The sequence below is a fragment of the Bison bison genome, unplaced genomic scaffold (assembly GCF_000754665.1).
Source record: "Bison bison bison isolate TAMUID 2011002044 unplaced genomic scaffold, Bison_UMD1.0 scf7180017864093, whole genome shotgun sequence".
Classification (NCBI taxonomy): domain Eukaryota; kingdom Metazoa; phylum Chordata; class Mammalia; order Artiodactyla; family Bovidae; genus Bison; species Bison bison.
The window spans coordinates 1,034,511-1,052,634 of NW_011494665.1; the positions used below are offsets into that span (position 1 = coordinate 1,034,511).

Consider the following 18,124-nt stretch of genomic DNA (forward strand, 5'->3'; position numbering starts at 1 on the left):
CCATCTTAAAGGAGATCAGTCCTGAACATTCATTGGAAGGACTGATGTTGAAGCTGAAACTCCAATCCTTTGGCCACCTGAGGTGAAGAACTGACTCACTGGAAAAGACCCTGATGCTGGGAAAGATTGAAGGCGGAAGGAGAAGGGGACGACAGAGGATGAGATGGTTGATGGTATCAGAGACTCAATGGACATGAGTTTGAGTAAGCTCCGGGAGTTGGTGATAGACAGGGAAGCCTGGAGTGCTGCAGTCCATGGGGCAGCAAAGAGTCGGACACAACTAAGCGACTGAACTGAACTGACTGAACTGGCTGTCCAATGGTTAAAACTCCACACTTCCACTGCAGTGGGCATGGGTTTGATCCCCAGATGGGGAACTAACATCCCACATGCCACGGTGGGGTGGCTAAAAAAACCTGAATTTCAAACTGAACTGCCTGCTTATATTACCTGCAATGTAATTAAATGTCTTTATGACTGTAACCGATACCAAAATTGTTTAAGTAAAAATTCATCTTTATTTATACTTAAAAAAAACACCTCCCCCCAAAAAAAATCCTGCAGTACTATACAATCTGTGGATGAGGAGCCATGGATTTAGAGGGCCAAGTTACACTCTGATTTTCAACTATGCAGAGTGTCGGCCTTCCTAAACTACATGTTGTTCGAGGTTCAATTGTACCTAGATTTACCAATCACCCCCGTCCTAACATCCATATCAGAAAAGCTGACTTCACCTCTAACCTGTTTTAAGGTTATCATCCTTCCTTCTCCTCCCTCATTCTCGGGCTTCCCTAGTGGCTCAGAGGTAAAGAACCTGCCTGCCAATGCAGATGTTGGAGCCGCTGGCTGGATCCCTGGGTCAGGAAGATCCCCTGGAGGAGGAAATGGCAACCCACTCCAGTATTCTTGCCTGGAGAATCCCATGGACAGAAGATTCGGATGGGTTACAGTCCATGGGGTTACAAAGAATTGGACATGACTGAGTGCGAGTGTGTGTACGCGTGCACACACACACTCCACCTAAAGCTTTATAGAGCGAAATGTATCATTTGTATATTATATATTATTATCTAGATTCAATTTCTTTGGCCTTCAGGTTGTGAAACTGTCACTGAGCTGACTAAAGACAGGGTCTATAATTTCTGGACAGCACCACCAAGGCCTTTGTCTGTATTTGTGCTGAGTCCATACAGAACCATCTGTGAAAACTGTTCAAGAACAGTCACTCTCACTGTAGAGAGCTCATAGCCAAGTGGAAAAGCCAGAGAGACTTATGAAATAAACTAAAATCGTGTTTCTAGTATCGACAAACCTGCAAGGTAAGGAAAAGGTGGTTGATACGCTATGCTAGGGCTTCCCTGGTGGCTCAGATGGTGTTCTAATAGGACAAAAGCCTTGAGGACAGCAGTAAGAATTCCTGGGGGCATGGGCAAGGAAAAGAGGCAGCAAGGTGGTAGACAGGGTGACAGGAACATCTGAGATGGTTCAAAGTGCTCAGCTGGTTTCTGTAGATGGTGAGTCATAACCACAGGGAAAGGCTTCTCGTGGCTTATCTGGCAGCTGGGGAGAGAAGAAGACTGGTCTTACCTGTACTCGGGTTCGGATGACGTCCATGGGATTGGTGAGGATGGAAGCAGTGGCTGCAGCCAGAGGCCCCGAGACGGCTTGAAAGACAATGTGAGGGCACTCCTTTGGGCAGAGGGATGAGAGCTGCTCTGGAACCGAGGGAAAGACAGCGCCTCAGGACACGAGCCGCCAGCCCACGTGCCCCTCACTGCTTCTACCAGTTGGCCCAACGATGACAAAATTTCCATCCTTGGCCACCTTAGACCCTGTAACTTCCGTCCTGTCTTTTCTTCACGTCCATCAGAACCAACAAAAATTTATAAATCTCAGGCCCCTTCCAGAAGTCAATTTGAATAGGACAAAAATTCCTCTGGAGAAGGGGATTTCAAAATCCCTTTGCTTGCTGACTCCTTTCATTTGCTGGACAGAAATCCTTCCTGATGTGAAACTCTTATGCCGATACTCCACTTCCTCCAACTCACAGGCTAAAAAAGCAAACACTACATATTTTCTTGTATGTGCACTGGATAACTGGTAGAATACATGAGAAACTGGTCACACTGACTGTCTCCACGGAAGGGAGCGGGGTGACTACGGTAGACGAGTGTTTCCACCGCACACCTTTCTCCTACCTTTTGAATTTCAAACCATGTGAATATTTTTAAAAATAAAAAACATTACAATTAAAAGAGAAAATCATATCCTACAGTGAAAACTTTTCTTCAGCCTGTATCAAGGAAGGAAAATTCATTTTTCAAAATGGTGACAGAGCAGATGCAATAACACCCAGATTCACCCAACCCCAGTGTCACTCGGAAGTTCACTTGCAATTGAACTCTTTTGGTTTTTTCCTCTCTGGAGGTGAGAGATGAGAGTCTGTTCATTTATTCAACAAAGATTCACTGAGTGACTACCAAGAGCCAGTCAGCTTGGGTTCTGAGGAAACAACACTAATAAAAGAGCCTCAAGTCAGAGTCTGAGGAGAACACATGGAAGCCACAAGAATCACTGAGCCCTCTCCCGGACCTGGCCGTCCTTCTCAACGCTCCACAAACAGTATGATGTGGCCTGTCCCCACTTATCTCAGCAACTTCATTTCCCTCTCATTGTACATTAATGAGAAAACTAAAGTTGCTGTCAATGCTTGCCACTGGGGAGTCTGCCTCCAGCTGCTCCTGGGACAGACCTGCCCCAGGAAGGGCCACCCAGATGCGTGGGTCCTGAAGGGCGAGATCAGAGGTCCAAATTTTTATCTAGTTAAACTGGGGCTATGTATAGGAATATTAAAATTTATCAGATTAAAAAATCTAAAACAATCTTACAATATTGAGGAAGAAAGTGACAAGAGAAGGAAAAAGAACTTTTACTTCACCAAATAGTGTGTATTTCAGGGTGGATTGTTTTTTTTTTTTCCAACTTTTATAAATCCAAATTGTAATGTTTAAAAAAAAAAAAAGCTTCAAATCCCTGCCCTTATGGAATTTACACTCTTCTGCTGCTGCTGCTGCTAAGTCGCTTCAGTCGTGTCCGACTCTGTGTGACCCCATAGACGGCAGCCCACCAGGCTCCCCCATTCCTGGGATTCTCCAGGCAAGAACACTGGAGTGGGTTTTACACTCTAGTGGGGGAAAACAGACAATAAATAAAAAATAAAATATATCAGAAGGTGATGTATGCTAAAATATACATTTATATGTATATCTTATATACATATAAAATTATGGATGTTTTTAGGTATGGATAAAAATAAAGCAGGAAAAGGAGATAAGAATGCCAAGGGTAGAAGGTGAAGTTTAATCAAAGAGTTAAAGCAGAGTGTAAGCCTTATCGATCTGTGGAAAGAACTTTCCCAGAAGGGGCAACATCCTATGCAAAGGCCCTGAGGCATGCGTATGCCTGAGATCTTCAAGGGGCAGCGAGGCCAGTATGTCTGGATGAGTGAGGGGAAGAAAAGCAGATGAGGTCTAAGAGGTAGGTCATTTAGGGCCTCGAAGCCATTGCATGGACTTTGGCTTTTACTCTGAGTGAGACTGAGGGTCAAACAGATTTAAGAAAAAAATTAAGAATTCTTTTCTGGGAGAAGGGGCATTATAGAGGTAGGGGATTAAAAGGTACAAGCTATTGGGTGTAAAATAGCTACAGGGAAATATTATATAACACAGGGAATATAGCACATATTTTATAGTAACTACAAATGGAGTATAACCTTTAAAAATTGTGAATCACTATATTGTACCCCTGTAATTTATACAATATTATATATTAACTATCAGTTTCAGTTCAGTCGTTCTGTCATGTCTGACTCTTTGCGACTCCATGGACTCTTTGCAACCCCATGGACCACAACACACCAGGCCTCCCTATCTGTCACCACCTCCCAGAGTCTACTCAAACTCATGTCCATTGAGTATGTCCATTGAGTCAGTGATGGCATCCAACCACCTCATCCTCTGTCGTCCCCTTCTCCTCCCACCCTCAATCTTTCCCAGCATCAGGGTCTTTTCAAATGAGTCAGTTCTTCGCATCAGGTGGCCAAAGTATTGGAGTTTCAGCTTCAGCATCAGTCCTTCCAACGAATATTAACTATACTTCACATTAAAAAAATAATAACTTTTTTCTCATGCTCCTACTTTTGGTAATTTATGGCCAGGCAACTAAAGATTGGAAAACAAGTAGGAGGGTAGAGGTTGGCAGGGCAGAAGCGAAGGCTTCCAAGACCCAGCGGCATGACAGAATTCCTTAAGCCCTACCAGAATCACCTCTCCCCTGATTTCTGATCACTTTCTTCCCCAGGGTTAGAATACAAACAGAAACAAAGTGAAGTGGCAGCTGTGCCTCAAGGGTGTCTTGCTCTCCAGAAGAGAAAACATTTCACAAGCATTAGAAGGTAGCATCTGGACTGCCACTGCCAGCTTCCTGGGGCCTGTCTGCATTGGCATCCAAGCCAGCAAGCTGCAGTGGGATTCAGATTCCGATTCTAATCACTCACATATGCCATTTTCCCGGGGTTTAGGAAGAGGGTGAAAAAACAAAGACAAGAGGGTGGGAGAAAGAGTCCCAAGTCCTTCCTTCTCCGTTATTCACTCAACAAATGTTTATTGGGCATCTATTATCTGCAAGGCAGAAGATAAACCTAGGCTGACTTGGTTTAAGTCCTTCCTGGCTAAATGACTTTGGGCAAGTAATATAAATGAGCATTTATTTAATATTTACTATATGCCAGCCACTGTGAAAGCACTAGGCAGAAAACAGAGAAATGGGCAGGGAAGTAACTTCATGGAACTTACAGTCTAGTTAAGGAGCTGCGTGGGAGCTAGGGATAAAACAATTGCAAATTATGATAAGTGGTCTAAAGGCAAAGGTGCTGAAAAAGAAAACAGGAAGCGCGCTCTTTCCAGTCGGGTAAAGGTAGCACCTACGCCGATGCCTGAGGCGTGAGAAGGACCCGGCCACATAAAGAAAATGCGAAGGGTGCTGCAGGCAAAAAGAACAGTATCTGCAAAGGCTGGGAGGTGAGCACGGAGCTTGCTGTATCTCGGGAATTGAACGAAGGGCAGTGAGGGTGGACCAGAGTGAGTGAAGGGAGAGGAGCGCAGGATGGGGCTGGAGAGGAGACAAGGACCAGGTCACACACACCTGTACTGACTGTGAGAAGCATTCGATTTTATTCTAAATACCCACATGGAAGCATTGGTAGATTTTAGCAAAACGGAGTGACAAGAACCAATCTACTCGCTCGACAAGTATCTACTGAGCACTTACAGTTCATCAGCCCCTGAGACACAGTGTCACAGAGCCTGGCACACAGTGAGGGCTCAATAAATGTTAGTGGGGACAAGGAAGAGGCAGGGGCCAAGCACGACGCACAAAGCCTCCGTCTCGCTGATCTGGAGAGTAACCTGGCCACTGACACCTGAAGGTCAGTCAGAAAAAGAAAAAGTTTGGGATGAAAAATGTTATAGTTGAGTAAAATTTCAGAGGTCTGTGCATGCCTTCAAGTTGAAAGGTCCAACAGTCAGAATATCTGTCCAGAGCTCTGGACAGGTTAGTTTGGGAAAAGAAATAGAGATTTGGACATATTAGAAAAGGACAACCCTAATTGCAGATGAAATCAAATGAGGAGACAGGGATGAAGACAGACTCCAGAGAAAATTTTTCCTAGGATGTTTCTCTAACATTAAGATTACCAGCATCTGTTCCAAAGAATCTGATACAAAGGGTCAAGGTGGAGTCCATGTATTTAAATTTTACCAAATACTCTAGATGAAAAACTGTTAAAAGAAAGAGACAAAGTTACAACGCTGTGGATGTTTCAGGGTAGCAAGCGCCTACAGGTCCTGCTCTTGGCAATATGCTTTGCCCTTTCAGAAGGAAATCTGGCGGTATGTTTATTAAGACCCTCAAAAATGTCATCTCTTGGGACTTCCCTGGAGGTCCAGTGGTTACGATGCCGTGCGTCCAATGCAGGGGGTGCAGGTCTGAACCCGAGTCAGGGAATTAAAACCCCATATGCTGCGCGGCCATTAAAAAAAAATGTTATCTCTGGACCCAGTAATCCCATTTCTAAGAAATACTTGTGAACAAAAAATACAGGATTATTTTTCAAGATTATATTACATCTTGAACTTAAATTTAAAAATACCCAGGAAAGGCATCCAACTCAAAAGCTCACACTATCACCACTGATTCCATCTTTAAATCCCATGGATTTTGTCCCTCTCCACCCATTCTCTGCCAATATTCCACAAATCTTAGTTGATCCTGATGCATGGAGAACATACTCAATGTTCTACAGTCAAAGATTTTACTTGTCTGATTCCCTCCACTGTAATATTAGCTCTCTGAAAGCAAGAACCGTATCTTATTCATCTCTGAATCCTCTTGAATTCAAATGTTTGCTGTATGAATTCTCCCATTAAATCTCCAATTCGAACATGCCCGGGGCGATAGCGTCTGTCTCATTAGTAACCCATCCTCCAACCTCAGCCTCCTAGTTCCCGCTTACCTGCATAGAAGTGGTAGAAGGGCCACCAGACAGCACTGTTTGGGATGTAAGTAAGCAGTGAAGCCACGTAGCCTCGGTAGAAGCCACGAAGTCCATCAGCCCGCAGGATCTGCCTGATGATGTCCTTGGTTTGGCCAAAGGCAACTACCCCTTGTCCCTCTGGATTCCCTCGCACTTGGAAGCGGCCCATTTTTTCACCTTGCGCTGCATCATCAGATGCTGGGAGACCACGTCAATGGGCACTGTGATGCTCTGGGCCACGAGAGAGGCCGAGCCACCAGCCACCAGTGATTTGACTGTGTTGCTCTGGCTGTAGTCAGCTACGAACTTCCGGGTGAGCTCATAAGTGGTGACATAGCACTGGCCAGATATGAGGGTGAAGGTGTTGACCAAGAACCCCCGGTAGAGGCCAGTCACACCATCCGCCCGTAGGATCTTGATGAAGGCGTCGAAGGTCCCATGGTAGAGGCTCCTGCCTTTCTGAACCTGCAACCGAGTGCGGATGAGGGTGAACGGGTAGACGCTGACGCGGATCATCATCGTCATTGCCACACCGAACACGTAGAACTTCTTCTTGTCCAGGTGCTCCCACTCGATGATCTGGATGTTACGTTTGTCCTCCATTGTGCCTGGAGACCTGGGGGCTGGAGCAGGATGGAGGGAATATGAAGGAGATCAGAGTTCACACTTTCTCCTCTTGGCTAGGCTCTGAAACTCTCAGGCTTCATCTCCTGGGGTACTCACCTCCCAAAGCTTAGACTTCAACTAATCTGGCTCTGCCAACCCCTGCCTGATTCTTCCTTTACAGATCAAGATGCTCCCCATCCTTTACCAGTCCGCGCATATTCAGGACCCCTCCTGTGAAAGCTGTTTCTCACCTCAGGGACTCCCCTGTCCCCAGTCCCACCTCAGCTCCCTGCTCCCAGCTTGCTGGACTCATCTGCTCTCTCTGCCTCTGCCCAGGCCCTGGTGTCAGGCCATACTCTTTTTCCTTCTCTCATTCACCCAGACAGCTCAGGATGCTGTGGACAAACCAACCATGTGACAGGAGGCAAGACCTTTAGGTGGGCTAATGGGATGTCACGAAGCGACATTCCAGGGGTTCCTAAAACCTCAAGGGAAGCGCTCCATTTCTGACGCCCCTAGGCCTACTGAGAAGGCAAGGCTTTCAGCCTTCAGCCACTGAGCCTCAGCAGACTACCTCTTTTAGCACCATTTACCAGCTGACTCACCTGACTTTATTTCTGGTTTCCTGCGTTGGCCCCTCTGAGCTTCCCTGACCCACACTCACTACACTTACATTTTCTCTGGTCTGCATTAGAAGAAAATGTGAGGAAGAAAGCCAACAGGGCTTTCATACCACAGCCACCACCCCCTCCCTCCCTCCCCTTTAATGAAAGAAATTAGGAAGTCAGGAACAAGTCAAAGGTCAGAGTCCTCTTTGGTTATTAGATAACTCACCCGAGAGAAAGAAATGAACCACCTGAGAGCTAAGTAGCTTCCCTGAAGAATCTTGACAACTGTAGAGAACATGCGTGGCCCCCTTATCCCCAAGCACAGAAACAGTAACCTCAGCCCTAGACAATGAAGGGAGATTCCAGTGACAGAAGACAGAGAGACTCTGCCTTTGATACACTCAGTCTCTTCAAGGAGACTCAGTATCCCTCTGGGGAATGGACATAAGAAACAGAGATAAAGCAACCAGGGCAAATTAAATACATGTGGCCCTCATGTTACGTGTATCCAAAGAGTAAAGTTTCAAACAAAACTCATAAGCTTACAACTGTAATAACTATATAAAATCAGGAGCTTCCAACTTAAGAAATGTCAAATGAGACCACATCATATACTGGACATAGACCCAGTGACAATGTGATGTGCTCCTGTGTAGGATACTGGACATTTGCAGCCAGAAGGAGAAAGTGGAAAGTTAAATTCCAGGAAGTGAGAAGTCAGGGGCTCCCCAAATTTTAAGTAGCTTCTTGGTTTACAAGGTTAGCTTTTTGGAATTCCCTTAGCTGGACTGCAAGGAGATCCAACCAGTCCATTCTGAAGGAGATCAGCCCTGGGATTTCTTTTGAAGGAATGATGCTAAAGCTGAAACTCCAGTACTTTGGCCAACTCATGCAAAGAGGTGACTCATTGAAAAAGACTCTGATGCTGGGAGGGATTGGGGGCAGGAAGAAAAAGGGACGACAGAGGATGAGATGGCTGGATGGCATCACCAACTCGATGGACGTGAGTTTGAGTGAACTCTGGGATATGGTGATGGACAGGGAAGCCTGGCATGCTGCGATTCATGGGGTTGCAAAGAGTCGGACATGACTGAGCGACTGAACTGAACTGAACTGAGTTGGACTGTATCACCTTCATTAAAATACAAAACACCTGCAGTATAAACTCAGTACATGTGAGCTGAAGGGAAAACCTCAGCTTCAAGGTGAGACATGCATGAGGCACATGTAACCAAGACAGGCTTCCTGGAGGAGGACAAAGCAGGTGAATGGAGAAATACATGTGGACAGTGGAAGGGAGAGAAAAATGGCTGAAACCACGGAGTTAACCAGAACAGAGAACTGAGGTCATGGGGAATGAACTAGAGATTGAGTTCTAGGAAGAGAACCTTTGGAAACTGATGTCCCACTTGCTGTGGGCCCTTCCTCCAGCCTCAGCCTACGACACCCACCAAGTCCAGTGGAGAAATCTTCTCCTTTGAGGCCCTTCAAAAGAATGGGATCACTGTACCATTGAAAAGCTAAGTGGGTGTTTGTCATCCAGGGTCCCAAGGTCATGTGTCCATTTCTACTGAGAGAGGAGGAAAGAGAGGGAGATACTAGGATTCACTGAATGCATGTTACCTCATATAATCCATACAACTTAACCTGTGTACAGTTAGACACTTCTGCTAAATGAGAAAGCAGAGATACAAACAGGTTAAAAGAAACAGGCCTAAGGTCACACAGTTGTTCAGCGGTGGAGGCAGGACATGAGCCAAGCTTGCTCCTCTGCTCCATCATGCCCTCTGCCCTCTGGGAGTTGAGGAGTTCCAGCACAAATCACCTCTGTTCTGTCTGAAGCTAAGTCATTCCAACCCTGGGAGGCAAAATTAATGCCCTCACAACTGCCAGTCACGCAAGGGTTAAGCATAAGCTCCTGGCCGTGCAGATGCCCAGGGATTTCTCTCAGCTTTGTTCCGGAGAAACCAAGAGCTGCCTCTGCTTTCCCAGCGTGTTTGTGGAGGGACTGAGCAGAGCGGCTGGGCAGGCCTGTTGTCGTCACAGGACAAATACAGCAGGACTCAAGCAGGAGAGCCTCTGCCCGGCTCATGAGTAGTGCGTGACAGGCAGGGCAACAAAGGACTCTGTCCCAGAACCTGGTTTTGAGGGCACCATCTCAACTTAGGAAACTGAATGACAGAGAACCAACATCTTCTGATTACAGCAGCACCCGGTGCCTCACTTCCCCACTTTCCTCCATCTCCATCTCTCACATGCGCCAGTCTAGTTTAAATTCCCAGAAAGAAAGAAGGACGCTCCATGGCCAAAGCAGGAAGCTTCCACCATTGCCATGATGACAGAGGAAGCCACTATGGGTCATGCCACAGAGGGCTGAGCCTCTACAGTTGAAGGTGAAGGCACTGCATCTACTCTCCCTACCCCTTTGAAAGGTAGGGCTGGTCCCAAAAGTTGGGATCTCAACCTGCTCTTTGTTCTATAACCTCCCAACGTCATGCAGAAATGTCAAAACCAGTTCCTTCTGTCTGTCCCTCAGGAAAATCCTTCTTGCAGATACCTGTACGCTCACTTCCTGCAGCCTTCCAACTCAATCAGTCCAGCTTCTTTATGACTCTTTCCCAGACCCTCATTTGTGTGGGTGTGGACATGCTCAGTTGCATCCGACTCTTTGTGACCCTATGCACTGTAGCCTGCCAGCCTCCTCTGTCATGGGATTTTCCAGGCAAGAACACTGGAGTGGTTGCCATGCCCTCCTCCAGGGGATCTTCCCAACCCAGGGATCGAACCTGCGTCTCTTATGTCTCCAGCATTGGGAGGCGGGTTCTTTTACCACTGCACCACATGGCTCGCACCACATGGCTCCAGTTGTGAACTGTCTCCAATCTTTTAACATAGCTTAGACACAAAGGTTAAAGTGCTTCATGTGGAGACCCACCAGATGACCCAGGACGTCCTGAAGTCATCAAATGAGATGTCAGAGGCAGAGGCCTCATTGATGAGCCTATCAGAAGAGAGGGACAAACTGGCCCAGGCAGGTATACTCCCCCTCCACTTCACTCTCCCTGTACCAGAAAAACTACACCAGACTTCACTAGGATCTCAGATAAGGTTCTGGTTCAGGACAACACAGAATCACCTGGAACGTAAGGTCATTCTATGGAAAGAACACTAGTAGTCAGGAGATCCAAGTGTGAGTTCCACTACCATTACTTTCTAGTAGGATTGGAACCAAATCACTTCTTTGAAATTCAGTTTCCTCATCTCTGAAATGGGGCTAATAAAGCCTGCCATAGCTATACAACAGTTTGGGGCAACTCACCTGAGGTAATATGTGTGAAAGCATTTTGTAAACAACAAAATACTTCTATTATTGCAGAAAGCTCTGCTGAACAGTGCTGCTCTAAATCTCTGCTACTCAGAGTGCGGCACAGACCAGTAGCATGGGCGTCACCTGGGAGTTTGTAAGAAATACAGAATTTCAGGATGCTCCACAGACCTGCTGAATAAGAGCCAACAGGATCTTGGGTGATTAATACATATATCAGAGTTGGGAAAGTACTGCCTTAAATATTAAGGACTGTCAGTATTATGACAATGGTAACAACTACTCTAGGAGTCCAGGGTCATCTGACTCCATCCTGACTGGTCACCAGGACTGGGCTCAATGATGTCTACTAGGCTCATTCAGATCTTATCAGTCAACAACCCCCACCAAATCAAATGGACACCTAAAACTTCTGACAAGTCATCTGTGGGGTTTGGGCCCCACTTCTGTGCTGGAAACAAGATCTTTGCTTCCTCCTCTAATCTTACTGAATCTACCTGAAGGCTCTGCATCCTGGGAGCTATCTACCACATGAATGTGAATGTATTTCCACGCTTGCCCACCAGTCTTAATGAATATGCATTTCCTTAGGGAAGTTCCCTGGCATGCCTCCAACCTCTCCCTCCAAGAGAATCTCCGCTCTGGGACATGAAGAGATTCCCACCCAGCCTTCCTTTGGTCTTTCATAGGCTCCCATGTGATGCTTCACGACAGACACCACATGACAATCCTCTTCACCTACTCCATATGACACACGCTTTAAGCTGCTTCTGTCCTGGCCCCCGAACTGCCGCCTCTGGATCCTCGGACTTGTCCCTCGCCATGCCTCTCGCCATGCTTCTTTCGTTGTCAGCGAACCTCATGCTCCTCCGACAGAAAGAGATGACTAGTTGGAATCGTCCCTCATTCCCCAAACTGCGTGGCGGGCTCCCACTGAAGTGCAGCCGGGCACTGCAGGCACCCGCTGCCTCCTTGACAGGTCCAGCCCCTCGGAGACCTTAGTCCTCAAGCACCCCAAGCAGGTGGTTTCTTACCTCCTCAGATCAGGGTGGTTCCGCCGCGTCTGAGGTGAACTCCAGGTGCGGACCTCTAGGCTGCAGGTCCCATTTTATCCTCTGTTTCTGGCGACTGATGGCCTCCGGTCGCATCTTCCTCCATCTCGACCGGGCTCCCGGTACTGACGGAACCGGAAATTGGGACCTTGTCACTCCCTCCCCTTGAAGGGGCGGAGATGAACGGCGCCAATTCCACCAATGGAGTTCTGAATCTTCAGCCTCTCCCCCCGCCCCCGCAGCTAGAGTGGAAGTTCCTGGAAGCCATCTTGGATTTGGGCAGAGGCCACGCCTTCATTACCTCGGACATGCCCTCGGCTGTACAGCGCATGCGTTTTCTTTCGCCGGCTCTTCTTGCGTATCTTGTTCTAATTGGGTCACCTTGTGTTTCGATGCTATTGCAATCCTTAAATTCAAAGCTAATCTGTTATTTTTCTCATCTGTTGAGCCAAAACAGAGGCTAATGTGCTGAGCAGGAAGGACTAAATTTCGACAACCAATTTTAACGTTTGAGAGCTCAAAGAATTGCAGGAATAGAGGACATCCTGAAGGTGGAGTAGTCTCTCCCAGCTCTAAAACAATTTGCCTATACATGGATTTAAAAGAAGAGGCAGAACCCTTTAAATAAGGGACTGGGAGGTGGGGTATGGGGTGGAGAATAGATTCATTTCAAAATAGATACTTCTACACCGCCACAAAAAGACAACCCAATTCTTTAAATGGGTAAAGGACTTGAATAGACATTTCTCTAAAGAAGGTGGCCAAAAAGCACAGGAAGAGATGTTCAGTATCATTAGGGAAAAACAAATCAAAATCATAAGATCTCACTTCACACCCACTCGGGTGGCTAAAATTAAAACAAGCAAGCAAACAAGAACCTGGAAAGTAAGGAGTGTTAGCAAGGATGTGGAGGAACTGGAACCTTCAGACATTGCTGGTGGAAATGTAAAGTGGTTTAGCTGGTGTGAAGAAGTTTGATTGTTCCTCAGTAGGTTAAGCTACATTAATATATGACCAAACAATTTCACTCTGAATAAGCATCTGAAAGAGTTGAAAACAGATGTTCAAACAAAAACTTGTAACACAAATGTTCACAGCAGCACTATTGCAATAGCCCAAAAGTAGAAACAAGGGTTCCTTGTTTATCTATACAATGGGGCATAAGCTATTTAAAATAAAATATGGATACATAGTACAATGTCGATGAGAATTTTGAAACCATTATGCTAAGTGAAATAAGCCAGACACAACAGTCACATATTGTGCAATTGTATTTAGATGAAATATGCAGAATACACAAATCTACATAGACAGAAAGCAGGTAAGTGGATTAGCGATTCCCAGAAACTGGAGGGAGGAGGAGTGGGAGTGACTGTTTAATTAATACAGAGTTTCTGTTTGGAGTGATGAAAGTGTTCTGGACCTAGATAGTGGTGATGATTATACAACATTGTGAATGGCTAAATGTCAGCAATAGTAAATTTTATGTTATACGTATTTTATTAGGTGGCACTTCTTGCCTGGAGAATCCCGGGGACGGGGGAGCCTGGTGGGCTGCTGTCTCTGGGGTCGCACAGAGTCGGACACGACTGAAGTGACTTAGCAGCAGTGGTAAAGACCCCCCCTGCCAATGGGCTTCCCTGGTGGCTCAGAGGGTAAAGAATCTGCCTGCAATGTGGGAGACCTGGGTTCAATCCCTGGGTTGGGAAGATCCCCTGGAGGAGGGCATGGCAATACACCTCAGTACTCTTGCCTGGAGAATCCCCATGGACAGAGGAGCCTAGCAGGCTACAGTCCATAGGGTTGCAGAGTCAGACACCACTGAGAAACTAAGCATAGCCAGTGCAGGAGATTCGGGAGACATGGGTTTGATCCCTGGGTCGGGAAGATTCCCTGGAGGAGGGCATCAGTATTCTTCAGTATTCTTGCCTGGAGAATTCCATGGACAGAGGAGCCTACCAGGCTACAGTCCTTAGGATCGCAGAGTCAAGCATGACTAAAATGACTTAGCACGCAGGTACAAAGAATTTGATATAGAAACTGTTCTAGGAAAGATCCGTCCTGAACACCAGATTTGTATTGATGACTGCCACAAAATATCTAATGGGCATTTCAAACTTAATGTGAAAGTTAGTCTTATGTCAGTCTGGCTAGCACTAGGAAGGTGAAAGTGAAAGTTCCTCAGTCATGTCCAGCTCTTTGCCACCCCATGGACCAATCCATGGAATTCTCCAGGTAAGAATACTGGAGTGAGTAGCCTTTCCCTTCTCCAGGGGATCTTCCCAAACAGGATTGAACCCAGGTCTCCCGTATTGTGGGTGGATTCTTCATCAGCTGAGCTATCAGGGAAGCCCAGGACTATAATACTTATTCACTAATAGATGTTGCTGTGAAGGTGTTTTGTAGGCGTGATTAACGTCTACAATCAGTTGACTCTTAAGTAATGATTACCTTGATAATGTGGGTGGGCCTCACCCAGTCAGGCGCAAGTGTTGCCTTTGGAGCAACACTGAGGTTTCTCTGGGAAACCTCAAGGATGTAAGGATGTACAACCAGCAAGGATGTACTGTATAGCACAAGGAACTATATTCAATACCCTATAATGAAATATAAAGTAATACCCTATAATAAAAAAGAATCTGAAAAAGAATATTTATACATATAGCTGAATCACTTTGCTGTATACCTGAAACAACACACCCTTGTCAATTAACTACAGTTCATTTTTTTTTAAGGGTAAAAATAATAAAGACTGCAGCATCAGCACCAGTGTTCATAGCAGCACTATTTATAGTAACCAAGACATGGATACAATCTAAATGTCCATCAACAGATAATGGATAAAGAAGATGGGGTATACAAACAATAAATCCTGGAGAGGAGGTAGAGAAAAGGGAACCCTATTGCACTGCTGGTGGGAACGTAAACTGATACAGCCACTATGATGAGCAGTATGGGGATTCCTTCAAAAATGAGGAATAAAACTACCATATGACCCAGTAATCCCACTACTAGGCATAAACTAAGAAAACTACAATCCAAAAAGACACGTGTACTCCAATGTTCATTGAAGCATCACTTACAGTAGCCAGGACATAGAAGCAGCCTAGATGTTCATCAACAGATGAATGGATAAAGAAAATGTGGTGTGTGTGTGTGTGTGTATATATATATATATATAGAGAGAGAGAGAGAGAGAGAGAATAGAATATTACTCAGCCATTAAAAGGAACAAATTTGAGTCAGTTATAGTGAGGTGGATGAACCTAGAGCCTGTTGGGCAGAGTGAAGTAAGTCAGAAAGGGAAAAACAAATATTGTATATTAACACATATGTATGGAATCTAGAAAAATAGGACTGATGAATGTATGTTCAAGGAAGGAATGGAGATGCAGATGTAGAGAATGGACCTGTGGCCACAGTAGGGGAAGGAGAGGGAAGGGAAAATTGAGAAAGTAGCATTGACATATATATATACACTGTCGGGGGAAAAATAGATAACCAGTAGGAAGCAGTTATATAACACAGGAAGCCCGGCCTGGCACTCTGTGATGACCTAGAAGGGTGGAATGGGATGGGGAGAGAGGGAGGCTCATGAGGGAGGGGATACATACATACTTATGACTGATTCGCATTGTTGTATGGCAGGAATGAACACAACATTGTAAAACAATTATTCTCCAATTATTAATTTTAAAAAAGTAATAAGAAGTATGCCAGCAAATTTGGAAAAGTCAACAGTGACCACAGGACTGAAAAAGATCAGTTTTCATTCCAATCCCAAAGAAAGGCAATGCCAAAGAATGTTGAAACTACTGCACAATTGCACTCATCTCACACACTAGCAAAGGAATGCTCAAAATTCTCCAAGCCAGGCTTCAATAGTACGTGAACTGTGACTTCTAGATGGTCAAGCTGGATTTAGAAAAGGCAGAGGAACCAGAGATCAAATTGACAACATCCGTTGGATCATCAAAAAAGCAAGAGAATTCCAGAAAAACATCTACTTCTGCTTTAGTGACTATGCCAAAACCTTTGACTGTGTGAGCACAACAAAGGGTGGAAAATTCTTCAAGATATGGGAATACCAGACCACCAGACCTGCCTCCTGAGAAATCTGTATGCAGGTCAAGAAGCAACAGTTACAACTGGACATGGAACAACAGATTGGTTCCAAATCAGGAAAGGAGTACATCAAGGCTGTATACTGTCGCCCTGTTTATTTAACTTATATGCAGAGTACACCATGCGAAATGCTGGGTTGGATGAAGCACAAGCTGGAATCAAGATTGCCAGAAGAAATATCAATAACTTCAGATATGCAGATGACACCACCCTTATGGCAGAAAACGAAGAAGAACTAAAGAGCCTCTTGATGAAAGTGAAACAGAAGAGTGAAAAAGCTGGCTTGAAACTCAACATTCAAAAAACGAAGATCATGGCATCCGGTCCCATCACTTCATGGCAAATAGATGGGGAAACAGTGGAAATAGTGACAGGCTTTATTTTCTTGAGCTCCAAAATCACTGCAGATGGTGACATGAAATTAAAAGACGTTTGCCCCTTGGAAGAAAAGCTATGACCAACCTAGACAGCATATTAAAAAGAAAAGACATTACTTTGCCAACAAAGGTCTATCTAGTCAAAGCTATGGTTTTTCCAGTAGTCGTGTATGGATGTAAGAGTTGGACTATAAAGAAAGCTGAGCGCCGAAGAATTGATGCTTTTGAACTGTGGTGTTGAAGACTCTTGAGAGTCCCTTGGACTGCAAGGAGATCCGACCAGTCAATCATAAAGGAAATCATCCCTGAATATTCATTGGAAGGGCTGATGCTGATGCTGAAGCTCAAGCTCCAATACTTTGGCCACCTGATGTGAAGAACTAACTCATTGGAAAATTCCCTGATGCTGGAAAGATTGAAAGCAGGAGGAGAAGACGATGGTTGGATGGCATCACCAACTCAATGGACATGAGTTTGAGCAAGCTCCAGGAGTTGGTGATGGACAGGGAAGCCTGGAATGCTACAGTCCATGGGGTCGCAAAGAGTCAGACACGACTCAATAACTGAATTGAACTGAATTAAAAAAGCAACATGATGGAACAATCTAGTCATGAGATTAAGGGTGTAGAAGGATGATGTAAATTCTAAAAGTCTATATAAAGGTGGACAGTATTCCAATCCTAATTTTTAAAAAAAGAGATGTGGTACATATATACAATGGAATATTACTCAGCCATGATAAAGTATATATATATAAATTATAGAATTGTTTTATATTATTTTAAAATATAGATTCGGTGCAGTTCAGTTCAGTCGCTCAGTTGTGTCCGACTCTTTGCGACCCCATGAATCACAGCATGCCAGGCCTCTGTGTCCATCACCAACTCCCGGAGTTCACCCAGACTCACGTCCATTGAGTCAGTGATGCCATCCAGCCATCTCATCTGCTGTCATCCCCTTCTCCTGCTGCCCCCAATCCCTCCCAGCATCAGAGTCTTTTCCAGTGAGTCAACTCTTCGCATGAGGTGGCCAAAGTACTGGAGTTTCAGCTTCAGCATCATTCCCTCCAAAGAAGTCCCATGGCTGATCTCCTTCAGAATGGACTGGTTGGATCTCCTTGTAGTCCAAGGGACTCTCAAGAGTCTTCTCCAACACTACAGTTCAAAACCATCAATTCTTCGGCACTCAGCTTTCTTCACAGTCCAACTCTCACATCCATACATGACCACTGGAAAAACCATAACCGTGACTAGATGGACCTTTGTTGGAAAAGTAATGTCTCTGCTTTTAAATATGCTATCTAGGTTGGTCATAACTTTTCTTCCAAGGAGTAAATGTCTTTTAATTTCATGGCTGCAGTCACCATCTGCAGTGATTTTGGAGCCCAAAAAAATAAAGTCTGACACTATTTCTACTATTTCCCCATCTATTTCCCA

The 18,124-nt window shown here is 45.2% G+C and overlaps 1 protein-coding gene across 1 annotated transcript in view; it reads right to left on the reverse strand.

Moving 5' to 3' along the window:
- Window positions 1-12,329, reverse strand: part of SLC25A44 (solute carrier family 25, member 44) — a 16,845-nt gene extending 4,516 nt beyond the window's left edge. The window contains 4 exon segments of the mRNA XM_010838247.1: window positions 1,591-1,718; window positions 6,575-6,775; window positions 6,778-7,218; window positions 12,169-12,329. Coding sequence (XP_010836549.1) covers window positions 1,591-1,718; window positions 6,575-6,775; window positions 6,778-7,198 — 750 coding nt within the window. The 5' untranslated portion in view covers window positions 7,199-7,218; window positions 12,169-12,329.
- Between the last annotated feature and the right edge of the window lie 5,795 nt (window positions 12,330-18,124).